Source organism: Cupressus sempervirens, chromosome 6 (genome assembly GCF_028749045.1).
Source record: "Cupressus sempervirens isolate cs-2001-9-10 chromosome 6, ASM2874904v1, whole genome shotgun sequence".
NCBI classification, from domain to species: Eukaryota; Viridiplantae; Streptophyta; class Pinopsida; order Cupressales; family Cupressaceae; genus Cupressus; species Cupressus sempervirens.
In genome coordinates this window covers 640,624,431-640,644,119 of record NC_143123.1, presented here as the reverse complement: position 1 = coordinate 640,644,119, position 19,689 = coordinate 640,624,431, and the positions used below count along the sequence as shown (strand labels likewise).

General features: G+C 38.2%; 1 protein-coding gene across 6 annotated transcripts in view; it reads left to right on the top strand.

Annotated features, from left to right (window-relative positions):
* Positions 1-19,689, top strand: part of LOC149553855 (actin-related protein 4-like) — a 281,943-nt gene that overhangs the window by 104,139 nt on the left and 158,115 nt on the right. For all 6 annotated transcript variants that reach the window (XM_089789213.1, XM_089789215.1, XM_089789216.1 and 3 more), the window contains 3 exons: positions 9,472-9,552; positions 9,820-9,880; positions 9,992-10,041. In XM_089789213.1, the coding sequence (XP_089645339.1) occupies positions 9,472-9,552; positions 9,820-9,880; positions 9,992-10,041 (192 nt within the window). The remainder of the gene's footprint in view (positions 1-9,471; positions 9,553-9,819; positions 9,881-9,991; positions 10,042-19,689) is intronic.

Below are 19,689 nucleotides of genomic sequence, written 5' to 3'. Positions count from 1 at the left end.
TTTGTCATAATATAGTATTCTCTGCTTCCATTTGTTTCTACGTGCTTGCCTTGTCACATGTATCCATTTGTACCTTCATTTCTTTCTCAATCTCCTCTCTAGCCTCTTGTACCCTCCGCTTCTCTGTACGAGGATTTTGGTAAGTCGCTTGTTTAGCTTGGGCCCAAGTGATGGTAAATACTTTTTATTCCCCAATGTTGAGAAGGTTAATGTTGGGTTTTAGACAATTAGCATCCTCGTGACCTCTAGGGCTGCATTGTGGGCACAACGTTTGCGGGGTGTCCTTCTTTCGACAATCTCGAGCAAAATGACACCACTGATTGCATGCTTGACATTAGATCATTGACTGCCCATTAGAATAATATTATATTCAATTCCCATTGCTATTGTCATTATTTCCTCCCCCCAACACCGATTATTTTGGAACCTGTCGGATGATGCATTATTATTGGTCTGTTGTGTGGTGTTTGCTTCCCTAGAGGTAGATGGTTGTTCTTGTGTAAAGAGCACTTGTTGGTTTCTCGTCTTCATGTTGTATGGGCATTCCTTAGTGGAATGACCCATAAGCTGTAATGAATCCTAATAGGGTCTTACTTAATTTGTCCCAAAATTCCCCTTTTAGAGTTTGGTTCATACTTAGGAATGCTAGTTTGTGACATTTCAAGATAAGAGAATGTTAGTTCTCACTAATTACCATCTGTCATCATATTTAGAAATAGTATATACTTTTGCTTCAATTCCTTAATCCTCTCCTAATTACTTACCCAAGGGTAGATGGTAAAATTACTATTGCTCGAGTATAGAAATGATCAACTTGAGGCTGCCTCATGATTTTCATCCTTATTGGGACTCTTTTGCTCTAACGTGATTAAATTACTCCTGTGCAAACTCTTTTTCCACTTGGTTGTGTGAATGAGTGATTAAAGAATGAACTTATTATATATTTTTACAAATATATGTTAGATGTAATGCTTTTGACTGAGCATCCAAATTCATAATGAATTTAGCAATTAACATGATTTAGCCTCAATTACTTATTTATCTTGAATTCAACCCTAGGGAAAAGGTGGATTTACTTGTCATAGGGTGCTTGATACCAATACACTTTTTGGATTTGTTTCGCCTCTTTTGTACAACTCCAACTATCAACTCCTAGGAATATAGCAAAGAGAATAATGAATCAGATATACATATACCAATACTTCTTTTATAAGTTCATAAATATATACCATATACACGGTTAGGATTACATCATTATTAACACGTAGACACACACACACATATATAATCCCTTATTGTAGTTGAATGTATACATGTAAGTCACCTTTATAGGAATTGGCCCTCTTTCAAAAATCACCATAATTTATAATCATAGTGCTTTTGAAAAATTACTCCTTTTCATAATTACAATCACTTCGAAAAGTGCCAACCCTTCATAATTACAACCCTTTCAAAAGGTCACAACCCTTCATAATTATAATCATTCGAAAAGTCACAACCCTTCATATTTACAATCCACTGAAAAAGTCACAACCCTTCATAATTACAATCCATTTGAAAAGTCACAACTTTTTATATTTACAACCTTTTCAAAAAAGTCACAAACCTTCATAATCATAATCCATTTCTCAACCATTCATATTTAAAACCCTTTTAAAAAGTCAAATCCTTTCATCATTGTTGCCTTTCCAAAAACTCACTTCATTATTTTCTTCACATCCTTTTCCACTTCTAATAATCCTTCTTTAACTGCTCTCTTTTTTCTCCTCTTCTCATTTCTTTTTGAAATGAGCTCCCCTCCCTCTTATATCTAATTTTGAAGGAGTCACATCTCTTTATTACATATCTCTTGACCATTCATTAAAGCGAGTTCATTTATTATTTCATTACTTAATTATTTTATGTTTATTACCATTTATTATTAAATCCTATTTAGAAAGGTAACATACTTTCTACAATATTGTCTCTTGTAGTAAATTTATTTATTTATTTTATATTTCATAAAATTATTATTTATATTATAATAATAATATTTTATTATTATTATTTTTTAAATATTTCCATATTAATTGCAATATATGAATTTATATAATTATTGTTAAAATTCTATCTTAAAATGGGGACATGAGATAACTTGGCAGATGCCACAAAATGCTTTTCTGGGGCATGAACCATTCGTGTGCCCATTGTCCTTAAACTCTATGCACCGCTAATCTCCCTTATCACTTTGTCTTGTATTCCCCTTCATCGCTTTAAATTCCTTCATCACCTGTTCCATATCCTTTTGTAGTGCCTACACCTTTTTATTTGACTTGTCGCCACTGCGGCTCTCTCTAGATAAGCATCACCCTCCGACGAGGACTTACGTCGCTTCTTCTTTGAAGTTTTGTCTTCGCTGTCAAGGTTCATGGCTTTGTCATAGGCATTTGTATACGACATGGGTGACACTATCTTCATTTTCTTCTTGAGGGAAGGCTTTAATCCTTCTACAAACACTCTATTTTTCAATTCATTGACCGAACGACTTTATCTTTCTAGGCAACTCTTTAAACCTCCGATTGTATGCTCTTACTGGTTTCTTCTTTCCTTGCTTCACACTGTAGATTTCAGCAACTGTTTCATTGTCATACCGAAGCGATCAGAACTCAATCTAAAATTCTTTCCTTAGGTTATTTCAGCAACTATTTCATTGTCGTCTCGAAGCAATCGAAACTCACACTAAAATTCTTTCCTTAGGTTATCCCATGTGTTTATTTTGACTTTATATATGTTGGAGCTCTAGTCAATGACACCTGCTCACAGTGTCGCTGGAAACTAGTGAACCTATTCATCCTTGTCCGTGATTCCATTTGCCGTCCAAATTGTTTTGCAGGTCTAGTAGTGCCAATGACACCTCCTTGCAGTGTCGTTGGAAACTAGTGAACCTATTCATCCTTGTCCGTGACTCCATTTTCCATCCAAATTATTTTGCAGGTCTGATAGTGCCTTACAGGATCTTCCTTCCTGTCGCCAATAAATTTTGGTTGTTCCTACTTTTGTGATGACATGTTTCTATTTCTGCTACCTCCGGCTGGTTGTACTCCTGAGTTAGTTGGGTTAGATCCTTATGGGTTGTGTTGACGACTATGCGGTGTCCCTCTAACACTCCTCACTGCCCTAGTGTCGTCAACCTCCTTGTCCGCTTCTACTTCCTTCCTTCGGGCTTCCCTTGTGTCGGTGCACGGTGTAAGGATTAAACTCCCTAATTGACTCCTTGTCTCCTCTATCAAGTCGTCCTTGCTTATTTAGGGTTGTCTATTCTACTTCTTGTGGTATTCTTTGCCTGCCTTATTGTTCTCTTTCATCTTCTTCACCTTTGGCATTACTAGTTTGGTTTCCTTCCGTCATCCCTTCTGCTAGTCTTTTGGCAAGTGTCTTCAACCATCTCTTTCGTTTTGCCTGTTGTTGTAGTGATAAAGCCCTCTAAATAGCCTTGTGCTCATCTATACATTCTTTTCTACTTCTACCTTTATTTAATAAGTTTGGCATGTATTTTTCTCATGTATGAAAATGAAACAACATAACTTTAAACAAGAATACTTTTATTTATTCATTATTTGTATACAATATATGTCATTATATGAACATAATTGTAACACTAGGTTCTCCTTTATTCATATCTCCTTGTCAAGGTTTACTTCATTTTTCCCTTACGATAGGTATACTCTTTCTCTTCTTCCTTCCTTCGATGTTCCTCCCTTTGGTGATAGTAGTCTTGGAGAACTTGTCGTCAATTCTCTCGTTAGTTCTCAAGCGCAAGGAATGTCTGTGCCAACAACCGAGGGAGATGGTACATCAATCAATCTATTGTTGAACTTACAGAGGGGGCACTCCACACGTAACTCTCTAGTATTTCTTGTCTCTCTTTTAGATCCAGAGGTTTAAGGGCTTTTTCTTTGTCGACTCTTACAATGACCATAGGAGATAATTGCCCTCCTCGGATTCAAACTTTGACATATCAGAGGTTGTGCGATAGAGTGCTTAAGTTGGAGACTGACAACACCTTATTGAGAGAATAGGTTGTTGCTTTGACAGTGTAAATTTTAGACCTCAAATAGTCTACTGAATCGAACACCTCGAATATCAAACGCTTTTCGGACACCATCTCTGAAACAACAGGGCTAAAATCCATTCTTGATGCTGTTATTGAACAATTGGACGGGCTGGATAAAGTTAAGGAACAACAAACCGAAATGGCTACAATACACTCTTCTCTGATTGCAGAAACTGAACAGAAAGTGAAATCATGGGCTTCGCTTTGCACTAACACGGATACTACTGCATCCAGGTTGAGTATAGACAAGATTGTCTAGGGTAAGATTGATGATGAGCGTGTGCGATGTGCATGTGAGCTCAACTTGCGTGTTCAAGGTCTCTCACCCACTCCTGATCCTATTGCTGTGGGGCTTTCTTCTCTCTGTCCACCTTGGTATCTCCGATATTACATGTTGGTTTGGTACGGGAGATATCCTTTTCATGAGGTTTTTCTCTTTTTTGGATAGGCTTCGTGCCCTTAGAGCGAAGAGAAAATTGTTTTCTCTCCCCTCTAAAATCTATCTTGATGAAGATCTTACTAAGGCACAGGTTATAGAGCTGAAACATGCTCAGGGAATTGTGGCAGATGCTAGGCGGGCTGGAAAATGGGCTATCATTAGGAATCTTAGAGCTGTGGTTTTTGATTTTCCTCCTATTGGAAGGGTATCGAGGACAACCTCCAAATTGGCATGACGGTTCTGACAAGAATTTGACAAGAGGAAGTCCCTTTCTCTTCTTGTCAACTGCTGGAATGGTAATGGCTCCTTATGGTCATTACTTGGTCTCTTTCATGATGCAGTGGGGTCTGCCGATATTTTGGCTGTTATTGAGACTCACGAGAGTCCCATGTGCCCTCTTCCAGGATATCTTGGTTACTAGTGGTTGTTAGCTTGCAGAGATGAGGTTGATACTTTTGGTGGGGTTCGTGGGTCCGGGGGTGTTGCTTGTTTGATTCGTGATGATGTTTTCAGGTTGACTTGGGTCATTCTCTTTGATGCCTTTGCCAAATTTATGCGGGTCTATATTGGTTGGCAGAAGCCTTGACATAGGCATTTTTCTTGTAGTTTGTTATTTTCCATTGACCTCCTCCCCTTATGCCATTCATGACTTGAGAATGGGGATCCTTTTTATGACCTTCAGGAGAGCATCTCACAATTTGCTGCTTTGGGTGATATCATTATTCTTGGAGACTTCAAGGCTCAAACCAGGAATCTTCAGACTCCTTTGCGTAATCGTGGTTCTGATTCGAGCTGCACTTCTGAGATAGATCCGACTGGTATGGGACTCTAGCGCACCTTAGACAATGTTCTTGGACCGCTCTCATGCTATGGCCGCCACCTCCTCCAACTCTGTGAGTCTTCTGGGTTGATGATTTTGAACGGTTTATCCTTCTTCCTTGGATTTGACCTCTTTACCTGCTGGCCGCACTATGGTGGTGCGAGCATAGTGGACTATGTCATTACCTCTCCTTCCTCCATTCCCTCCATTCGTAGCTTCTCCATTTCTCGTCTCCCCTTTGCTGATCATGCTCTTCTTACCATTGCTACCTGTGCTTCACCTTGCTTGTCGCCTTCTCTCCAGTCTTCCCACTTCCCAACTGATGCGGTTTGTATACCTACTCGTTTTCACTACCCCAAGGGCGATGGTGAGCTCTTTTCTTACCATCTTAGTAGACTTCTGACACCAGCTACTTTTAGTGAGTCGCATGCGGCCTTCAATATGTTTGATTTACTTGCCTCTGCCATCTGGATATCTGCTCTTCTTTTTATCCCCCACCATCCCCCTCCCTCACCCAGAGCTAAGTATCGAAATACTTGTCCTATGAATAAATAGTTTGATGCTGATTGTAAAGCTTTCCATCGCTCTGTTCACACTGCCTTTGCTCCATGCTTGTTCAGAATCCCTAGATCTTCTGCGTACCCTTTTCCCTCAGTGTTCCTCCTCGTCCTCCATCCTTGACTTCCACTCTTTGACCTCCCACATCATTATGCTTTATGACATTCTTGGGCAGCCACCTCTTCATTCCACTCCACCTACTTACTGCCATTTTTACCTACTCCAGTATTATTGAGGCCATTAGATCTATGAGATGCAACAAAGCGGTGGATGAGGATGGTTTCCAGGCAAAACTTTACACACTTGGTGCTTCGGTTCTTAGATCTTACTTTCCTACGCTCTTTAATAGAGTGGTTTGTACTGGTTTTCCTGAGTCCTGATCAAGACATGTGGTTTACCCTATTCATAAGTCTGGGCCTACTTCCGACTCGGGTAATTACAGGACTATCATGATTGGGCATACTTTTGCCAAACTTCATGCCACTGCTCTGAACACCATGCTATCTAGTGAGTTTGACAGAAGAGGCTGTAGAGCTAAAGGGCTGGCTGGTTTTCGGGCAAACTATTAGACTATGCATCACATCTTCACACTGCGGGCCATTTTTGAGGAGCCTAGGCACCACTCTTAGGTTTACCGTTGTTTTGTGGATTTCCGTAAGGCTTTCGATTTTATTCCTAGGTTGGCCTTATTTTATAAATTTTGTGAGATTGGGATCTCAAATATGTTGCAGACTAGTATTTTGAGACTTTATGAGAAGGTGACTGGTAGGCTTAGGGCTCCGAAGGGCTTTTTTGTTCTGATTTAGAGTACCATTGGAGTGAAGTAGGGTTGCCCTCTTTCTCCTACACTGTTCGGTTTGTATATCAATGAGCTTGAGGATTTCCTTGTGAACTCCTTGCAAGTTGGTGATGGGTGCTATTTACATTAGGTTTTGATCTCCATTCTCCTTTTCGCTCATGATGTGGTTCTCTTGGCCTCTTCTTTCAATAGTTTATAGAGACTCCTCGATTGTCTGGCTTCTTTTTGTGTCAAGGGCAGCTGGTTGTCAATCTGTCTAAAACTCAGGTTATGATTTTTAACTGTTTAAAGACCTCTCATCTTCATTTCTTCTTTTAGGGTTAGGAGGTTGAGATAACTTCCTCTTACATGTATCTCGACGTGAAGTTTTCGGGGCACCGCTTCAGCTTGAGACCAACTATTCAGTCCAGAGTTAGTAAGGGCATGGGTTCCCTGGCCATGCTGGAAAGACAATGCTTCAAGCATCACTTCTAGGATATTTGGTCCAAGCTGTCTCTTTTGGACTCCTTGGTTCAACCGACTGTTCTCTATGGCTTGGTTGTTTGGTGGCCTTCTCTTATTGCTTCTAATTAGGCCTCTATTAAGTGTGTTCAGACATTGTTATGAAATATCATTAGACGTCACAGACTCACCCCCTACAACATTCTCTTGGCCAAGTTTGGAGCTCATCCTTTCAAACTCACAACCATTTTTGACTTGATTTGGTTTCTTGATCGGCTTCATGGTTTTATGGAGGCGGGTGTTGACCGACACAAATACTCTCATCTAGCATATTGTTCTTTTGTTGAGATTATGAGATCTGACACTTGTACTAGGTCTTGTTCGTACGCTCAGGCCACCTCTATGTTGGGTTCGATCGGGATTGAGACTGATTGTCTTCCTCCTTACCACTTTTTGCTAGATGCTCCTGGTCACCTTCAACCCTCACGTCAGGAGCTGAATGAGCGTGTCAGACAGGTGAAATATAGACAGTACATTACCACTACTTGGAGAAATCCCTCGGGGGGTTTGTGCCCTAAGATATCCTTCTACGTTGAGCATTTTCTTGAGATTCAAAATGGTATTATTGTTCGCCCTGCTTATTTTTATCGATGCTAGAGTCACACCCTATGGTTCTCTTTAGGTTCTTTTAGAGTTGGCTCTCATCGGCTTTGAGTTTGGACCAATTACTATATGGATCGGGCTGATTTGATTTGTCGGCTGTGTACTTTGGCAGAGGTTGAGATTGAGACCCACTTTATATTTCGATGTCCTATCTACTATGAGATTAGAGGGAGATTTTATTACTTATTCAAAGATGGTTTGTCTCTTTCATCGTTCTTCAGCTATATTGACCAGTGGTGTCTTGCACTTTATCTTTAGGAGGCCACCTAGGTTTGGGAGAATACCCTGCAGTCATTCATACCTCAGGGCCATATATCAGACCAGCTCATCATTGCCTTTTTCTCTCCCTTGTCTCCTCCACGGGGTTTGAAAAGGCCGTCCAGTACTTCTCATTCCAGATCAGTCAAACACTGCACCAGTCTTTCCAGGCAGTGACACTCTTAGAGTGGCTCCAGATGACATTTTAAGAGTATGAATTGTTCATGGTTATACCCCTCTATTACTGATTTCTTTATAACAAGGAAGGATCCTTAGTCCTTACCTTGTTTTTTCTCTAGTTTTGTGTCTCGGTTTTGTTTCTTCTTAGTCACCATTTGGTGCTCCTACTTTGGCCGGCTCTTTTGTTTATATGCTCAGTCCCATAAACACTTGTGGTTTTTTTCGTTGGACATTAATATTATTATCTTATCTTATCTTGTGTGGCTTCTCTTTGCACGTGTGTCTTAATGGATGCCAAAGTAGTGAGATGAAGTTAGTAGTCAACTCCCATTAACCTTCGAATAATTCTGGGTTCTCTTCATGCTCCTGGCGGCTACTCTTGCCATAGTTTATCTGTTGCCCCATTGCTTTTCCGTTCGCCATCCACTCTCTTTCTTCCCAAGATTGTAAAGGCAACAACGCAAGATGTTTTCTGCCTATACTGAAGGTAGTTCAATTCGTACCACTGAATAAGAGTTATAACAGATATAAGTAAATGCAAGGCAACATCAGAGAACTGCCATATATTTTATTAACATTTTTCAAGGTTTACATCAAGTAATAAGCACGACAACAATGATACCAATGCTAATGGTAAAGACACTCTCTTCCATCTGAGAGAGTGTACATATAACCTCTAAGGGGGTGCAACGTGAACTGTCGTGTCCATAATTACTTATCTCTCGGCCTTGCTAATGAGCAACAACATTATTAATATTAACAACATCTTAGTCAACATTTATCATTTATACCTGACAAAAAGTAAGGTATGTAGAAAGAGGCTAAGGTGTAAGATATGATCATAAGCTTCATTCATTTGTCCATGAAAGTATTACAAATTATAATGAAATGTATTTCTTTGGACAAATACAAAATCACATTGATTTAAGATAATTCTAATGTTTGTTATACCCGTATTCAGTGTTGTTTTTGGAATGGATTTCTGATGCTTTAGAGGATCTTGATAAATATTTGATATTGTAAAGGGAGTAGAATATATTTGAATGCTCTTAAGGATCTAGAAGGTTGTTTGATGCTTTAGAGTTTAGAGGATCTAATATTGTACTGCTGAATAGGTTAATTATAAATTGGGCCATAAATTTTCCATGGTTTGAGGATGATAGTTGTGGAAGGGTTTCTTATTCTTTACCAGTAACTATAACTTATTAATTTGAACACAGGGAGCGTTTGCGAATTGATCCCAAGGAGCATCCCATGCTGTTATCGGAACCATCATCCAATACACCAGGTCAAAGAGAAAGGCAAGTTCAACTTTGTTGCAATTAAAGTTGTTACAGTCTGGGCTATTTTGTTATAATAAATGAAAGTTCGGAAAAAACTTGTTCTATATTTTTAATTTGTACTGTCCCCTATTTTATTACAGTTAAACTTATTCTTTATTTTAAAGTTTTTTGGTGTATTTTTGAGCAGTCACAGTCAAACATGTTGATCTATTGTCATGTACATCATATTTCTTATACTCTTCTTAAAGGTGAAGATTTTAATACAAAAATTAAATGTTGCAACAGAACAGCAGAGGTTATGTTTGAGAATCACAAAGTTCCTGCACTATTCTTAGCAAAAAATGCAGTATGTCTTCTTACTTCATGCATTTGTCTTTATTTGTTCATGGCAATCATTGATAGTACCATCACCTGTACAAATTTAATGGTGATTTTTTTGGGGTTGCTACAATGTCAGGTCCTAACATCCTTTGCTTCGGGACGTGCGACTTCGCTAGTTGTTGATTGGTGAGACTGAATAACTACTTATATTACTGAATAGGTCATTATGTAGTTATTCATATATGCATAGCTCATGATCCATTCTGTTGGAAATTTTTTGAAGCCTATCCTTGTTTGGTAGCTAAATGGATTAGGGTGCAAAACAAATTATGTTATGATTTCCCCATATCTACATGTTTATCTGTGGTATTTTTTGATGCAAGGTTAGTGAATAAATTGTTGTCTCAACTAAAAATTTTCTTTCCAAAATCACACTCATCATGAGCATCAATAATGATAAGCGTTTCTCAAGACTATGGATTAGTGATAAAATGTTCATGGAGAAAATTAAGGTTTTCAACAAAATAGCTCTGCTTGGGAATCAGTAGTACAATCTAAAAAAACTTTCCATTGAAAAGTAAATTCTAAAACTTAGAATCAGAGTAATTGTTTTTTCTATCGATTTCGAGTCTTTCCACCACCCATTCTAAAATAGTGAAATTGCAGATTCTAAATACTAAGATATGAATTGTATGTGTCAAATCATTTTATGGACACTGATATTGTCATTCACCATTGATTATATGAAGCCCCTATACATTGAAATTAACCATATATGAAAATGTAATTGGATAATGAATTGTTGGATAAATATGACAGTAGGATTACATGGATTGCAAACATGGAAATATCAACATCAAAACCCCAGTTCTGATTCTTATTTAGGGTATCCAGCATAATGAGCAATAATGTGTGTGTGTGTGTGTCTATATCTATATATGTATGTACATATATAATATACAATTACAAAAAATAATATAGTTTTTAAACGTCTAGGGACAAGCAGCTTCCAGAAGTCCGCAAGACAAGGGGACCTTTGGGCATCCCCGAAACACTTAGGGGACTCCTGGCTATTGCTGGCATCGTCTTGGTGGCAGGGGCAGGATGGCATGGGGATGCCTCCTCCTCATCCCCGAGTTCCTGTCTCTGTAATGTGGGGCTTTGCAGGAAAACATGTCCCCATGTCTCACCATCAATTTCTGAACAATAGTTTTTTTTTTCCAATCTACTTAAATTTTGCATAAATTTCTTCTCATATTTTCCATTAATTGATGTATCATTTGCAACAGTAATTTTTACAGTGGTACATGGAGATGCATCTGAGTCTTTTCTAGGCTGCAACTTCTCTATCATGTTATCAGGATGTGTCAAGACATTTTGGGGCTGTCATTGACCTCAAAATTGGGTTATAAACACCTTGTAAAAAGTCAAGAGGCAGTTTGATGTCTGTGACAGCCCTTGACCATTTTATGATGCCCTGCTGATGTTTTGACAAGAAAAACATAAATAAGTAGGCTTGTGAGGCTTGCAAGGCCAGTCACACCCCTACCCTTAACATGTAAGTATGAGAAGTGGCCGAAGTTTGCTTTGATAATTTATCTCAGCAAGCATCACTAGTAAACAGTATCAGGTCTACAAAAGTTCAAAAAGGCACAGAAAAGAAAATATGATGATTAGTACTAAAGGTTCCATATGGATGCTCTTCATCCCAAAATCCCCATTTTTCTGGGATTGGCATGTTCCCTGGATTTGGAACTTGGGGGACCCTATCGTCCCACTATCACTGTTCATGGGCTAGGTATTTTTTGGTATGCCCCTTTGTTTGGGGATGGATTGGGGACTTTGGGAGATTTTCAAGACATCTAGGTAACTACAAGGAGTCTCCTCACTATCTTAGGGGCTTCTAGGTTTCCTCCATGCCAGTAAAATATAAAAAACATTGTTTTCTATTAAAAATAGTTTAAAAAGATGAATCACATAAAAAAAAAACCCGAGCTGTTTTTGACTGAGAACTAGACATAGTAACTGTATCCATAACTGTTCGGTGTTCGCTGATCCCTGACCATCTATACATGATTACATTTACAATCCACATCAAAAATTAGGATTCAACTGTTTAAGCATCTGAATGATAAAAGCAAAATAAAGAGTAACTATTAAAGCAGTAGACTCAGGGGTCCCAAGACCCAATAAAATTGTTACTACATTCTGCCTGGTCTGTGTAATTAGCTCCAATAGAAGGGTCAAGTGCTTGTGGAATCTCTGCTGCTGCTTTCCACCTAGGAGCATCTGTTCCATGATTCTTCATGTTCTCCTCGTTCTCTTTCTCAACATTAATTTCTCTGTCTTTGATCAGCTGTTTGAGCATATTCTGTTCTTTTTGATCTAGCATATCACTGGAGGTATTGACATAGTGGGCTGACTGGATGTCAGCTTTGTACAGTATCATGGCACCTTGCATTAGGATAAAAAATCTCTTCTTAGGCATTTCCAGGACTGCAGATACCTGAGACATAATGAAGTAATTGAAGAGTTTTTTGTTGAACTCAAGTACCCTTTTCTTAACTTGAAATATTTCATCATTTCTCCTTTTCCAGAGGAGCTGCAGTACTTCAGCCAGAAAGACAGAACAGAACTTATTAAAATAGTGGGCTAACTGAATGGCGACTTTGTAGAGTATCATGGCACCTTCTTGTATTAGGATCATAAATCTGCTGTTAGGTATTTCAAGAACTGCAGATACTTGACACATAATGAAGTAATGTGTGAATTTTTTATTGAATTCAGTAAGTACCCTATGCTGACCTTGAATTTTTTTATGATTTTCTCCTTCTCCAGAGGAGCCACAGTACTTCAGCTGTAAAGACAGACCAGAACTTAATATAAGTTTAGCACCAAACTCATCAACAAAGCCAGGTAGAACTTCAATCCAAGAAAGGCCAGGTCTACTTTTCCAAGTAATGGGAGAGCCAAAAAACAATGACCATACAAGATATGCAATTTTTCAAGAAAAGACTATGTTCAACAGTCTCAGGTACACAAGGGACAGAAGGGAGGAATAACACCCAGAAAAGAAAGTACTGAGCCAACAACAATTTTCTTAAGGAACAGTCCATTTAAAGCAAGCTTTCTTTGGTTCAGTAGGTTAATGCCAATGAAAGTCAAGGATAAAGTGCCATTTGGAGTCCGGCCACTCAATACCACATTTCTTATTCAAACATTTAAGAATCAGTGAATCATCTTTTAACATATTATAAATCTGTTTAGTTGTAGCATTCATAAGATAAGTGCCATCGTGCCTTTGCAGTTGCCTGAGAAATTCATCATTGTTCATCAGCTTACCCTGGAAATACATTCCAATAGACTTGACAATCAGTGTATTAAGTTTTTTCTCTGAGTAGAAGGTATACCATATTTATTTTGAATCTCCTCCCATGTCCCTATCCTATTGCCAATCAGTATATCCTTTATTTAAGAGACATCTTTATTATTCCACTGTTTAGTGGACTGTGGAACAACTTTGTGCAAGATCCAGTGGCTCATTATTAAGTTGAATGCCCCACCAAATAGTTCTCTATGAGACTGAAAATCATGGAGGACCTTCAACAGCACTTCTGGAACATAAAAACCCCCTAGCCTTGGTCCAGGCTCTCCATAAAGAGGCAAATATACTAGAACCAAAGAGCTTCATAGAAAACTCACCCATAATGATGTCACTAATTGATAAGTTGTTCCAAGATTTTCCCTTTTTGATAGCAGATCTAGAGATGTTAGTTGTAATAAGCACCTTCCAAGGCTCATTGCCATGAAGGGCATTGAAGATCCATTTTGAGGCCAGTGCTTTACTATGCATTTTGAGGTCTTTCAACCCCATTCCTCTCAATTTTCCAAGCACACAACACCATTCCCATTTGACAGAGTGTCTTTTTTTTGATCCTCTACCATCAGAGCAGAAGAAGTCTCTCATAATTCTATTAAGTTTTTCTATTTGATAGTTGGAGAGTAACCAAACTAAAGAGAAATAGACAGTATGAGTTGCCAATACTTTTTGGACCACCTGGACTGTGCCAGCAAGGGACAACCTTAGAGTGCATCCATGCTCGCATATCCTTAGGAGAAGGAGAAACAGCAAAGGGAATGCCGAGGTATTTATCATAGAAGGACTACCCCATTGCTAACCTTAATTGTCCATCCATTGAGGAGCTGAATCATGCCAGCCAAGAACAGTAGATTTATGGGGAGCAACTTTAGCACCTGAGAAAAGAGAAACAAATTCTAACCTTTCTACAACATTGTCAGAGTTCTGTTCATCAAGTTCCACAAGCAAAACAGTGTCATCTGCAAATTGAGCATTAATAAGCTCCTCATACTTAGGGAGGGTGACACCTCTAACAAGGGGGGCCCAGTGAAGATACCCTGAGAGTATAGAAAAGAGCATCTGCTGCAATCACAAAAAGAGCAGGGGCGATTGGATAACCGTGCCTAATAGACTGCTGGAGATGAACAGGTTCAGACATCTCTACATTAATATCAATGGCAGTAGAAGAGTCTTGGAAGAGAATTTCAATCCACTTACAAAATGAAGAAGGAAAACCAAAAGCATTAAGCATCCCAACGGTAAAAGGCCATTCTATTCTATCATGTGCCATTTCAAAGTCTAGTAATACCATCCCTGCAACTTGACCATCCTCCCGAGCCCAATGAAAGCTTCCCAACAAGTGTTAATGTTTTCCAAGATATACCTCCATTTAATAAAGCCAGTTTGGTTCACATAAATGAATATGCTTGAGAAGTTCTGCTATTCTCATAGCCAGTTTTGCAAAGACTTTATAAGACAAATTGAGGAGTGTAATAGGCATCCAGTTTTTGATTTGAGTCTGATCCCCTGATTTTCAAATCAATTTCACAACCGCTTTGCTTATAAATTCACCCAGTGATTATGTATCATAAGCATCCTTACATAGATCCAACAATTCTGAACAAATCAAGTCTATGTCATGCTTATAACATTCAACAGACAATCCATTCATGCTACGTGATTTACCGTTAGGTAAAGCCCTGATGGCATCTTCAATTTCCTCTACTGTGATGTCCTTATCAAGATCTTTGGCATCAGCATTAGATATCTTCTTGGGAGTCAGTTTCAAACATGATTCCAAAGCTGCTTGGTTATTACTAATTAGAACTCTATCTCCTTTATTAAGCCAATTCACTTTAGCTCTTATCTTTTGCCCTTGGAATCTATAATTCTGAATCCTCCCAAGATCCATTATAGTAATGTTAAGATCTTCTTCGAATGCCCTATCATTACCTTTACTTTGTAACAGTTTTTCCGTTAGATTCAATTTGTGCTGAAGAGCGGATTCAAGCATATCTTTGTCTTTGGCTTTCTTATTTTGCAACGAGTTGAAACAGTTTCCTCCAAACAGAAGTGAGAGATTCCCATTGGCCACGATGGTCAAGGCCTTGAGTGCAAACTTTGATCGCACAGATAGCCATCTTAATGGCCTCAGTAGAATCCTGATCATGAAGAGGAGAAACATTGAGTTTAAACGAGTTTTTATCAAAAGATCTGACAGAGGATGGATGGGAGGCATCAATCAACACATGGAACTATATAGGGGAGTGATCAGAGATGGAAGTGGGAGATACCATCACAGGGAAAGAGCCATCATTGTTGGAGAGGGAAAAGAGAGCAGAGTTGATATACACACTGTCAAGTCTACAATAGACTCTATGGTTACCAGCCAGATTGTTGCACCATGTGAATGAAATGTCAGAATAAAGATATTTCTTCCTTTTAATAGGATCTACTAAATATGTTCTTCTTTTGAGGTTGTACCAGGAAGTGCTTATTAACCTCCCAAACATTTTTAATGCCTCCAAATTTATCTTCACCATGTTCAATCATGTTGAAATCTCCTGAAATAATCCAGTGACCATTAGGGAGGGAAGAAGCCAATCCCAAAGGGCTTCTTGCTCCCTATAATCATTTGGAGCATAGATATTGCAGTCCTATGATTTTATCATCCCATATAAAAGTAACCCAAACAACTCTGTTGTAGGGAGATATGCCATTGTTATCAATCATGTCAGACAATTTAGGTATAACAAGAATAGCTGCACCCCCTTTCCCTTTGTTATGTTTAGAAAAAAAATGCATAGCTCGATCCCATACAAATTTTTAACACAGTAAAAACATGATTACTAGTTACTTTAACTTCTTGCAAAAACAGTGTATCTTCATTTTGCATTTTGTTGCACCAGTTCTTAACAACATGGTTCTTGTCAGGTATTCCAAGCTCTCTGACATTTCCATCTCGAGCTATTTGACATCATTAATTTTTGTGCCTTGGCTTCTGATTCTTATAAAGCCTGTTAAAGCAGTCAGACATTCCTGTAGTCTTGCTCTTATTAAAATTATTATGGGAGTTGGATAAAGAATTCAACTCCTTTATTTTCGTAGTCTTTTTTTGGTTCTCACTGAGTACTTTAGAATTAGTAAACTGAGAGTCCTTATCAGTATAAATGATATTGTCCTTATTAACTGGCGCATTCTGCTTATAATTATCAGATTCTTCCATGGAGTCCATGAACTTCAGTGAGGGGGGATTATGTTCCATGGGTGCCTCAGAGATTTTGAATTTTTCTGCCCTTTCATTATATAGTTGCTATTGCTAAAGCTAGTTGTTGGGCATTCAATCTGTTAGAAGAAATATGCTTTTCACAAAGCTTATCTGATTGGCAATAGGGTAGGGAGGCAGTTGGGTTGTCTTGTTTAGGGTGTGGTTCCATGAGGGGGGGCTTCTGGATCTATTTTAATGGAGTGAAATTTTCCATGAAGTGAAAAAAATGCTACAGGATTAATTAGATTCTTTAACTTGAAAATAGCAGTGCCTACTTTTTAGGGAACAAATTTGAGTGGGTGGGAAAGGTGGAGAGCTAGAATTGCCCCACCAACTTAGGCTTTTTCTCTGCCGCTTGTATATCATCTATATATTTTTATTTCCTATCATTTTAAAAAATTATTTAGTTATGTAAATTGACAAATATTGAATAAAACAATTCATGAGACCACCAATTTCCATAAATTGTGGATGCTAAACTAGTAAGCATAAATTCCATTAAACATTTATGGGACCTCCCACTTCACAATAATCCTAAAAAGTCTCAGTAGCACGCACTGAATTTTTCTAGGGAGCCGCTCTCCGTGGGACTGCACCCTTAGCCCCATTAGGAACAACATCATATTCATCCTCGAATAGAGGATTAGAGAGAGATATAAACTTATTATCTCCTTTCTCACAAGGGTTTTCATGCACATCTATAACTGCAGATTTCACAATATTAGCATCTGTGTTTGAAACAAAATTCTGTTTAAGAGTTTCATTAGTATTAATTTGACAGTTCAAATCCTTATTAGAACCCATATTAAACTTACCTTTTTGCATTTTTAAGGGAAGGGCATTCTCTTTGAGTGTGTCCATTAAGTTTGCAGTGAAAGCAAGCATTTAAGCTTGCTTGTCATCAATTGTCAAAGAAACCTTTTCAGGAATATCAATTTCTGGTTCTAGGGAAATTAAAACCCTAGCATTAAGATGGGCCAAGATAACCCTAGAGTCCTCGACCTGCAACACTGGGCCCAATGGTTTAAGAATCTATGCAGCGAATGGCTAGAACTTGGGCTGGAGGTTTTAATTTCAACCCAATTAGTGGCATAGTGGACTACAAATTGTTCAAAATTATCTTTTGGAGACCATGAGAATGCACAAAAAAGAGATTTTCCAACATTCCAAAAAGCTTTTTAAAGAATTATTTGTTGCATATTATGGTTCCTAAGAAAAACAAAAATTATCCTTTGTGAATCATTCCGGAGAAGCTAACATACAAACCCATTTTGTTTCTCCAAACATTTGCAACCAAGTCATCAAATTATTAACAAACATTGTTCATGCAAACAAAGAAGATATGAACATTTCTAAGCTTGGACTATTCATTCTTAATAGCCCTTACCATGTTGTTATTGGGAGAAAGTGCGAAAGGTTTTAAGGCAGGAGGAGGCTACTTACCACTTCCCTTCTAGGGTTTGCATCATGGAGCACACGTCCCCTTCTATTTCCATTGATGTTGGACCCCAAGACTCCTGATTCCAAACTGCGGGTGTGGCAAACAATTCCATTAAACTTGATAGTTGGAGGACAAGATGCCACTGAATCTTTTGCAAAAATCGCCTTGTAGGAAGGTTTTGTTTGAGGTTTTTCTTTCTCCAACTTGTCAGGCTTCAACAACAAATTTTTCACCTTTGACACCATTATCAAGTGCATTTGGAATAGGTACAATCTTAGTAGTGATATCCGTTAAAACTTAAAATGCAATAAATGAGAGATTGGGCTTAGAGAGTCGAACCCCAAAGGCGCAAATCCAAGTAAGAGTTCGCACATGCGATGGTTAGCAGAGACACACCGAAAGCAAAGAACAATAAATCCAAAGCAAAAGGCAAGAGGGCATGAAAAAAAAAGCACAAGACACAAGGATAAACAAGTGGATGCAAACACTGCATACTAAGAAATCAATTTTTTAGAGAGAAGGGTAATATTCATTAAATCATCAAGGAACAAACATCACTAGTTGAAAGAGAGTCTCCATTCAGAATGGCCAGATACACCAGAACTTTATCTCCAACCCCTTACCTAGACAAATCCTTACTAGTCAACTTCTTTAAACTTTGAGAACGATCAAGAGATGAATGCTCGATTCACCAATGTTCCAATCACCTTGTTGCTTAGAAATCTACTTAGGCATGCAACTTGCCAACTTCATTTATTCTAAAGGTGTGTGGAAAAAGGAAACAAAAGCTATTGAAGTACTCCAACAAAGAATCTGCCTAGCTATAGAAGACAAGTGCCAATTCACTTTGTCAAATTTTCTATTGTTCGGCATATTATCACAATGTGAGAGTTTAAATCACAAATAACCTTGCGTCCACCAAGAGCATATGCCTTTTCTAGAGCACTAAGAATAGCAATGGCTTCTGTAAGATTGTTAGTTTGTTTTTCCTTATAAATGAAAAAGAGAAGATGACAACTTTCATGTCCTCTCTTTAAGCCAGACACAATATAATTGCTATTAGTTCTTTTCATCCGCCAAGAGCTAGTTAGCCATTCAAGGGGAAACATTAGTGCACCACTTTTGCTTTAGAAGGACCTGAGTATAATTTCGAATTTGTGGCGCCCTATTTGGGTTAGCTAATTCCTTGCTTATTAGGTAATAGAGTTTCGTATTATCACTATTATCATTCAACATCATGTCTTCTTGATTGAAAATTCAGATTTGGAGAGCAGTTTTGAAGGTGAAAGATCCTCCCTAGTTTGCAAGTTTTCCCAATTAGGTGAAATTATATTGTGACCTAATCAGATTAATTTCGATGATACCTTTCCTTTTGTAGATCAAGGGTTCACCACATGATTACTAGTGGTATATTCCTTGAGCTATTTGATCTACCACAACAATCGTATTAAGGAAAACATCAGCAAGGCTATGCATTTACATCTTTATCAACGATTCCTTGGATCTATGTGATAATTGGAAAGTATACAAAATATCCTTAAAAAAAGTATTGACACCTTGTGGCATTTCCCTTGGGGACATTAACATCAATTCACATTGATTAATCTAAGCATTCATTCATCAACCAACAATCACTGAGTAAGATGTAATCACCCATACCTACAACTCCTCTAAAAATCAATATATAGCCACTGGAATGCTTGTACGGATGTCAAATGGATTGTATGGACAAGGCTGAGGGCCGTACAGTGCAAGCTGTACGGAATG